We start from the raw sequence: 9,594 nt of genomic DNA on the forward strand, positions 1-9,594 counted from the left end.
ATCCAACCATAAACGGTTTCAAGTTTGTCTTTGTAAATCAAATATTAAACCTGACATTAGCTTATGATATGGTAAATACGTTTGTACAAAATCAGAGATTAGCTTATGATAAGCAAATGTGGAACTATATATATGGAGGTAGTAGCTTTCCAAATTTTATAAATATACTCCATAACTACATAAGGGTTTAGTCTAAAGATGGCAGGCAGCTTAATCATCTAACAGAATCCAATTTGCATATTTTGTTTTCACAATATTATCAATTAAAATTTATAAAATTTTGTGAGAAAGCAAACAAAGTAAAAAGAAAAAGATAGCAATCATTAGATAGCACATGATAATATTTACATACAGCACTAATCAGGACAAAAGTGAGCATTTCTTTTGTTTTTGTTTCACACTATAGGCTCTATAGTGACAATTAATTTCTAATTATAATAAAAAATCACTAAATATTATGAGGCTTAAATTAATTTGTTTTCTAATAACATGTCCCAGAAACCAATCAGGTGGGGTGTTCCACGGTCATACTATCAAGGGACCCATTTCAATTAACCGGACCCCACATGTCTCTCCTCTCTTCTCTTTATAATCTGGTCATTTTACACAGATCGAGAGAAACACACATAAACGTACTGCTTCAACTGATTCACTGCGCAAAACCACACCGTAAGTTACGTACGCCACAGGTAATTTCACCATTCGTCAAAAACTAGATAGACACGTGGCCAATTTACGTCAAAACACAATCATCCAGTTTTTTGCTTTTTTTAATTTATTTAATAATGGGAAAGATTCTTTGCATCATTCCAGCGAAGAGAGAAAAAGCGGCTTCCTCGTGAGCACTAACTCCTCTCACTCTTTCCGAAGGTGGTTGAGAGAAGAAGATGACGTCTGACGGTGCGACGTCGACGTCAGCAGCAGCAGCAGCAGCGTTGGCGACGAGGAGGAAGCCGTCGTGGAGAGAGAGGGAGAACAACAGGAGGAGGGAGAGGAGGAGAAGAGCCGTAGCTGCGAAGATCTATAACGGTCTTCGAGCTCAAGGTAACTACAATCTCCCAAAGCACTGCGACAACAACGAAGTCCTCAAGGCTCTTTGTTCCGAAGCTGGTTGGGTGGTTGAAGAAGACGGAACCACTTATCGCAAGGTATACCTATTAGATCTGACCTTATATATATGTCTGAAAGTTTCTAAAAATGGATCTAGTTACTATATTTAGATCTCTTCATTGGTTAAATTTTCTTTGACCGTCAGGGACATAAGCCTCTTCCTGGTGATATGGCTGGATCATCCTCTCGAGCCACTCCTTACTCCTCTTCTTATAACCAAAGTCCTTTCGAGAGTCCCATCCTTTCTTACCAAGTCAGTCCATCGTCGTCTTCATTCCCTAGCCCTTCTCGTGGCGACAACATCTCCACCATCTTCCCTTTCCTCAGGAACGGGGGGATCCCTTCGTCGCTTCCTCCTCTCAGAATCTCAAACAGTGCTCCCGTCACTCCACCTGTCTCTTCACCAACCTCTAAGCACCCCAAGCCGTTACCTACTTGGGAGTCTTTTACCAAACAGTCCATGGCCATTGCTGCTAAACAGTCAATGTCTTCTTTTAACTACCCGTTCTACGCGGTATCTGCGCCTGCGAGTCCCACTCATCATCGCCAGTTCAATGCTCCGGCTACTATACCTGAATGTGATGAGTCTGACGCCTCAACTGTTGATTCTGGTCATTGGATAAGCTTTCAGAAGTTCTCACAACAGCAACAGCCTTTCCATGGGGTGTCGTCTGCAGTGCCGGCTTCTCCTACTTTCAACCTAGTGAAACCACCAGTGCCTCAGCGGCTATCTCCAAACACTGCGGGAATCCAAGAGATTGGTCAAAGCTCGGAGTTTAAATTTGAGAACAGGCAAGTTACGCCGTGGGAAGGGGAGAGGATCCATGATGTGGCTATGGAGGATCTGGAGCTCACACTTGGAAACACCAAAGGTCGTTAGTTGATATATGAAGAACAAAAGGACCTGTTGTGGCATGTTGGAGTGTTAGTGTGTTGTTCAGTTCTTGGTTCTGGTTCTTGTACTAGAATCGATATTCATAGTACCAGTAAGAGTTTGTTTCACATTGCATTATTTTGTAGATAGACTGTGTAAGATGTTATGTTTCTATTATGTATCATTCCTTTTAGAGTCTTGTAAGACATTACAAATATTTTAATATGATTTGGCTTGAATTTGAGACATAGCTAAGGATGAAACAGAGAGAATAATGTGGAAGAAAAAGGATTCATCATGTAAAAAGAACAGAGTTGTAAAGAAAAAAGACTTGAGATTTTAGTCATAAGTTACACAAAATTCATAATACAAAAAAAGAAGGCAGATGACATGAAGCATTAAACATGAAAACTATAAAGGAAAAGTAAAATTAGAATCACGAAACGTCAAGAAACTGTGAAACTTTTGAGCCTACCCCTGCTTTTTCAGGTGAATGAATCATTCAGAACCATCAGGGAAGCTATCAAGTGCGTCTTGCTTACCGTTTACATAGAACTCAACGACAGCTTGCATTCTATTAAGCTTATCTGGATGGTAATTCACATGAACAATCACCGGCTTCACCTTCTTCTTCAGTTCCTGATCCTTCCTAACAGTCTTGAAAAGCACCTTACTGTTCATAAACTCATACATATCCATGACTCTCTTCGAAGCATGGAGCCCAATGTAGTCAGGATGCGAAGGATAAAACAACTCCTCATTAAAAACCGCTTGGTCCCATAGTTTAGCCTTGGAGAGCCTATCCGCTACACGATCCAGCAGCTCGATGGATGGAACCGTTGGTCTTAGATAGAAAAACCCGGAATTGAAAACCCATATCCTCATGGTGTGAGCATACCGAGCCCATCCCATGGCTGGCTCATCAAACACATCGTTGAATCCGTAAGCCGTCATGTTGCTATGCCCATCGCTCATCGACTCAACGTCAGAGTCTCTGTACAGATGCCTAAACGGGTTCTGCAAGAAGACAATGTCCACATCCGAGAGGAGAACGCCGTACCCGAGCTGCAAGAACTCTCTCAACACACGGAACTTAAGTCCAGAGACAGCGTGGTTACCTCCGGTTTTCCCGACCGTGTCCACGTCCTTGTCCGGATCCCTCTTGTAATAAGCAACATCGTTTGATTTACAGAAGTTCTCAATGTAATCGTCCAACGCAACGACAAGGTAGTTAGTGATACCCAATCTCTTCACGCTAGCGATCTGAACCTCTAGCATTGCTTTGACGTTAGAGTTTGCGAGAGCCACGATCACCTCTTTGTCGACAGCGATGTCCTCTAGAATCTTAGCTAGTCTCGGGTTTACGGATTCATCGGGGAGGATGGTTGGATTAGTTCTCAAACTCTTGACTGTTCCGAAAGGACCAGCCTTGATCTGTGGTCCTAAAGACAGAACTTGTTTTCTTGCATTGTCTGATCCTTGCTCAGCTAAACGCAGCTTCTCCGTTAGCTCCCTGATCTGTTTCTTCAGCTCAGCGTTCTTCTCAGAGAGAGATGCGAAGTCTGATTTCAGCATCTTGATCCGTGCGGGGGATTCACAAGAAGATGATCCAACCTGAAACAAAGAAAGTAATGAACTTTCACCAAGTCAACTACAACCTCAAACTAATCTCTAACAAACACAACATCAAGAGAAAAGTTTTCATTTTTATTACACAACACATTGCAACTTAAGACCTATAATGGGTGAGACTAGCGCAGGGGATTCTCAATTCAGGTCAAATCAATCTATGTAACTTGTTCTATACGTTTTAGGGCGCAAGATCGAGTACCTGGACGCGTTCATTAACTGTAAGAGACGAGCTCGAGTTGAAGAAGCCGTTGGGGAACAGAACGGCGCAAACGCAGCCGATGATGATACCGATGAGGATGGCGATCGCGATTCGAGATCCACGGAGCTGTTGGGTTCTGTCTCTACGACCAGCCATGGCCGTTGACTTTCTCTGATCCGGAGACGCAGAAGCTAAACTGAATGACGTGACTCCTTCTCTGATTTACCCAAACGAGAAAAGTTTGGAACAGTGTGCAGCTGGATCAGAGAATTTTTCAGACAAAGCCCTAGAAAATGTGGTTGTTTTCTTTCGGTGGGGTTTGAAGTTGTTGAGAGAAGAAGAGAGAGCTTGATTGGCCTGTTCTGCGTAGACAACGACGACGACGATGAATCAGAGGCTGCTAAGTAGTGTTCCTCTACTTCACGGTGTAGATTTATTTCTCAAGTTTCAAATGAAGGCTGGACCGTTCGATGAGATGACTTGATACATCTGACGGTCAACATAAGCAAAATATAAAACCTGTAAGTGGTAATTAATTTTATGAATATTATGAATGAATGAAATTAAAAAAAAAAACAGGATGCAAATGAATGGAATAAAGAAAGTCATAGAATTATAAAGAAAAAAAAGAATTTCATTCCATCTTATTGCATTTTATTTATGAGCTTTGTAATCATAAATGTTTTATGACTATTTCATTTTATTCTATATGAATCATTAGAATGAGATTTGTCTTTTTATTCCATTTAAATGGTAGTGTTTTTTTTTTTTTGAAATCTAGGGGAATAAATCCATTCTTTACAATTCTATTCTAAAAATTAGTAATTCTCTTGTACCTAAAGAAAGATTTGAGAGAGATAGAAAAAAAAAAGCCTAAATAACTCCTCACATCTATAATCCACTTGCTAGCACGATCACACATGATAGACCAAACACTCAACGTGATTGAGATTAGCGTAAGCTGTCATGCCTTGAATCGCATCTTTACTACCAAACGTCTATCTTAGTGATCAAGAACGTGGTTTCAGCTGAAATTTTGGGTTGTGTGCATCACTTTGCAAAGAATTTAACATTATTCAAACATTTTGAAGAGAATGTCTGTAAGGGTCTTCTGAAGAAGAAGTTTGCTCATACCTCGGAAGTTAAGGGGGCACGTGCATCCAAGAAGCTAGTAGCACACAGGGGACGATCCTCCCCCAAGAAAACAAAAGGATCGGGTATGGCTCCTAAGCCTAGTACTCAAAAACTCCCTCGTCATGAGGTGTTTCCTTCTACTGTTAGTAAGAAAATTATATCTCTTTCAGGTTCGGTGGTGTCCCAGAAACCACCCAGTAAGAAGATATGAACATCATTTCTTGGAATTGTCAAGGGGCAGGCGCCTACTTGACAAAGCAACACTTACGAGAGCTGCACCGTTTTTTTGCACCTTCTTTTCTTTTTCTATCAGAAACAAAAAACTCTTTTTCTTTTATGCAAGATTTTCAGACTTCTTTTGGTTATAATAAATTGTTCACCGTGGAACCGGAGGGTAGAAGCGGTGGACTAGCTCTTTTTTATTTAGATTCTTTTAATGTTAAAATTCTCTATTCGGATAAGCGCATGATTGACATTGAAGCGTCAATTGAAGGGCGCAAAACCTTTCTGACGTTTGTTTATGGTGATCCGGTCATTGAGTGCCGAGAATATGTATGGGAACGTCTTACACGCAAAAGTCTAGTACGAACAGGAGCTTGGTTCATGATCGGGGACTTCAATGAAATTACGGGTAATGATGAGAAGAAAGGCGGACGAAAACGACAGGAATCCTCATTTTTACCATTCAGAACAATGATTGCCAACTGTGGTATGATTGAGTTCCCATATAAAGGGAACCCGATGTCTTGGGTGGGTTTCCGACGATCTGGCAAGGTTCAATGCCGCTTGGATCGTGCTATCGGTAACGAAGAGTGGCATCATCTTTTTTCCCACACAAATGTGAAGTATCTAAAGCTCTGGGGATCAGACCATCGGCCCGTTTTGGCAAGGATCCAATCTCGAGATGTCAGGGTTCAACGTAGTTTCAAGTTTGATAAGAGATGGTTGGGGAAAGATGGCTTGGAAGACGCTATTAAAGATGGCTGGGGGATCTCCTCCTCGGGTAGAGGTGCTAGTGAGCTACATTTTAAAATCAGTAATGTCCGACGTGCCATTTCTCGCTGGAAGAAGGCAAATCCAACAAATTCTGCAAAAAAGATCGAGGATATCAAGGCTCTTCTCGAAACGGCGCAGACAGAGGACGGTGCATCGAGTGAAGAAATTCTAAATCTCAAATGGAATCTCTGCTCAGCCTATAGAGAGGAAGAGCTTTATTGGAAACAAAAGAGCAGATTCCTTTGGTTAAAAGAAGGAGATTATAATACCAAATTCTTCCATGCATCTACGAAGCAAAGACGGGGGAGGAACCGGATTATTAAACTACGGAACCCGGCAGGTGGATGGGTAGAGGACGATGAAGGAGTTGAGCGTGTGGCCACCACATATTTCCAAAACCTTTTCACCACGTCTTCTCCGGGTAATCCCGAGGATGCTCTCCGATACATTAACGCGCAGGTCACACCGGATATTAACACATCGCTTACCCGACCGGTATTGGATACTGAGATTCGAAAAGCGATTGATGAGATAAACCCGGAAAAGGCCCCTGGACCAGACGGGATGACGGGCACCTTTTACCAAGCCTTCGGAGACATTGTGGCGGAGGAGGTAATACATACGGTCAAGAGTTTCTTTGCCTCGGGATCGTTTGATACTCGGCTGAACCAAACCAACATCTGTCTCATTCCTAAAACCGATCGACCAAAAGATATGACAGAATTTCGGCCTATAAGCTTATGCAATGTAAGTTATAAGATCATCTCAAAGATCATGTGTAGGCGTCTAAAGAAGTTCCTCCCGAAGCTCATTTCGGAGACCCAATCGGCCTTTGTGGCTAGGAGACTGATCTCTGATAATATCTTGGTAGCTCAGGAAATTTTTCATGCCATGAGAACGAACCCAATCTGTAAGGCAAAGTTTGTAGCTATCAAAACAGATATGAGCAAGGCTTACGACCGAGTAGAATGAAATTTTCTTGAAGCTCTGATGCTGAAAATGGGATTTGCAGAACAATGGGCCACTTGGATTAAATGGTGTATATCATCTGTCTCCTATCAGGTCCTGCTAAATGGGGAATCAAAAGGCAGCATTAAACCCACGAGAGGACTTCGACAGGGCGATCCCCTGTCTCCTTTTCTCTTTATAATACTGACTGAAGCGCTTATTTCTCAGATCAAAGGTGCAGAAGCTGAAGGAAGAATAACGGGTCTGAAGATTGCTCAAGCAAGTCCGGCAGTCTCACACCTCCTTTTTGCAGATGATAGCTTATTTTTCTGCAAAGCAGATGTCCAGCAGTGTGCTGAGTTAATGAATATTATCGAGAACTATGGGATAGTGTCCGGTCAACAACTTAATACCTCCAAATCCTCTATTTTGTTTGGAAGTAAGGTCCCAGCCGAAGTTAAACAAGAGATCAAAGCAGCAGTGGGGATTCATAAGGAAGGTGGGATGGGAACTTATCTTGGGCTTCCCGAAAAGATATGTGGATCAAAACGACAGGTGTTCGCTTTCATTAGAGACCGGCTTAATAATCGTATCAATTCCTGGACAGCGAAATTTTTGTCAAAAGGAGGGAAGGAGATTCTTATTAAATCGGTGGCACAAGCACTTCCTACATATGTAATGTCCTGCTTCTTATTACCTCAAGAGATCTTACAAAAGTTAAAAAGTGCGATTGCCAAGTTCTGGTGGAGTACTAAACAGAACAACAGGGGTTTACACTGGATGGCTTGGGATAAGGTTTGTAAACCGGTCGAGAAAGGAGGTTTAGGTTTCAGGGACCTTAAAAATTTTAATCTCGCATTACTTGCGAAGCAACTTTGGCGCTTACTACACCATCCGACTTCCCTCCTAGCACATGTACTCAAAGGGAGATACTATCGGTTTACAAACCCCATGGAGATAGCAAGCTCGAACTCTCCATCGTATGGATGGAAGAGCATGCTAGCGGCTAGGGATCTTTTGAAGAAAGGCCTGCGACGTACGATTGGATCAGGTTTTAATACCCGGGTGTGGTTTGATTGCTGGCTCCCGACTTCAATACCTAGACTTACTAGAGATAATGGTGCGTGGAGGGACCCGGAACTATATGTCAATCATCTTATCGACCATAGTACTGGAGAATGGAAGATAGATATGATTCAGAACATCTGTGAACCTGAAGATATGCGCCTTATTCAAAGCATAAAGCCAAGTCGACAGTTTAAAGCAGATGGGTTCTGCTGGGTTCACTCAAAATCTGGGCTATATACTGTTAAGACGGGATACGACCTTGCGTCGCAATTATGTGAGGAAAGTGAAGAGCAGCAGGTACTAGAGCCCAGCATTAATCCCTTATTAACTAAGGTGTGGAATTTGAGAGCGCCTAGGAAGATGAAACACTTCCTTTGGCAATGTCTTACCGGGTGTGTTGCGGTATGCAGCAGGCTCTCCGACCGACACTGTGGCACTGATCGTTCATGTCCGAGGTGTGGAGATGAGGAAGAGTCAATAAATCACCTCCTTTTTGAATGTCCTCCAGCTCTACAGACATGGGCTTTATCAGATCTACCGACGGGTCCGGGACACTTCCCGCGCACATCACTCTATGATAATTTTGATTTCCTTCTGTCGAGAGCCCCGACAAGAGGTATATCAGTACAGAGACTAGCTAAAGTCCCATGGATTATGTGGTACTTGTGGAAAGCAAGAAATGACAAGTTATTCAATGGAATTGAGGTATCACCAATGGATATACTTCAAAAAGCTACACAAGAATGTGCGGAATGGCTGGTGGCTCAACAAATAATGTCGACAGGAAAGGCGAAGGAGAGACCACAGTTAGAAGACCAAGAGGAGATGAATAGGTTGCATAAACTGAGATGTCAAGTGGATGCATCTTGGGCAACTAATCAATCTACTTTTGGTGGTGGTTTTGTAATGGAGCTAGAAGATGGGTCTACGATCTCTGGTTCTCTTGGGGGAAAACAAGTCCTTACTCCCCTGCATGCGGAGATGAATGCGCTGCTTTGGGCTATGCGAAATTCTCTCCATATGAGGCACGTTTCTATGCATTTCGAGTCGGACTGCCTGCAAATGGTAAAGCTGCTCGAAGAAGAAGACTATTGGCCATCTTTGGCTTCAGAATGGGAAGAATTCTTTCATCTCTGTTCTTTGTTTACGTCCTTCTCTCTATCTTTTATCTCTCGAGTTTGTAATGTTAAAGCGGATCTCCTTGCGAAAGGGGCTCGCGCAAAAGTTTCTGAATTCTCCCATGTAAACATTATGGTTTCTACAGGGTTAGCTCTTCAGCCTAACCCATCAGAACCAGCTTAATAAAACATGGTGTTCGCAGTCAGAAAAAAATGGTAGTGTTTTTCTTTTTTTGAAATCTAGGGGAATAAATCCATTCTTTACAATTTTATTCTAAAAATTAGTAATTCTCTTGTACCTAAAGAAAGATTTGAGAGAGATAGAAAAAAAAGCCTAAATAACTCCTCACATCTATAATCCACTTGCTAGCACGATCACACATGATAGACCAAACACTCAACGTGATTGAGATTAGCGTAAGCTGTCATGCCTTGAATCGCATCTTTACTACCAAACGTCTATCTTAGTGATCAAGAACGTGGTTTCAGCTGAAATTTTGGGTTGTGTGCATCAC

The 9,594-nt window shown here is 42.2% G+C and overlaps 2 protein-coding genes across 3 annotated transcripts; one reads left to right on the forward strand and one right to left on the reverse strand.

Moving 5' to 3' along the window:
• Positions 1 to 603: 603 nt before the first annotated feature.
• Positions 604 to 2,232, forward strand: LOC106346965 (protein BRASSINAZOLE-RESISTANT 2). Of its 2 annotated transcripts, none has more exons than XM_013786441.3 (3): positions 604 to 689; positions 814 to 1,148; positions 1,256 to 2,232. In XM_013786441.3, exons 2-3 carry the CDS (start codon positions 888 to 890, stop codon positions 1,988 to 1,990), a joined length of 996 nt encoding a protein of 331 aa, XP_013641895.1. In that variant the 5' UTR covers positions 604 to 689; positions 814 to 887; the 3' UTR covers positions 1,991 to 2,232. The 2 variants fall into 2 exon arrangements, with proteins under 2 accessions (XP_013641895.1, XP_048638446.1); XM_048782489.1 differs by having other exon boundaries at positions 621 to 669.
• A 66-nt stretch (positions 2,233 to 2,298) lies between these two features.
• On the reverse strand, positions 2,299 to 4,212 carry LOC106346964 (arabinosyltransferase RRA3). Its single transcript, XM_013786440.3, has 2 exons — positions 3,816 to 4,212; positions 2,299 to 3,598 (listed from the first exon to the last, which is right to left on the reverse strand). The coding sequence occupies exons 1-2, from the start codon at positions 3,969 to 3,971 to the stop codon at positions 2,483 to 2,485; spliced, it is 1,272 nt and encodes a 423-aa protein (XP_013641894.1). The 5' UTR covers positions 3,972 to 4,212; the 3' UTR covers positions 2,299 to 2,482.
• Between the last annotated feature and the right edge of the window lie 5,382 nt (positions 4,213 to 9,594).

The sequence above is a fragment of the Brassica napus genome, chromosome A6, assembly GCF_020379485.1.
Source record: "Brassica napus cultivar Da-Ae chromosome A6, Da-Ae, whole genome shotgun sequence".
Classification (NCBI taxonomy): domain Eukaryota; kingdom Viridiplantae; phylum Streptophyta; class Magnoliopsida; order Brassicales; family Brassicaceae; genus Brassica; species Brassica napus.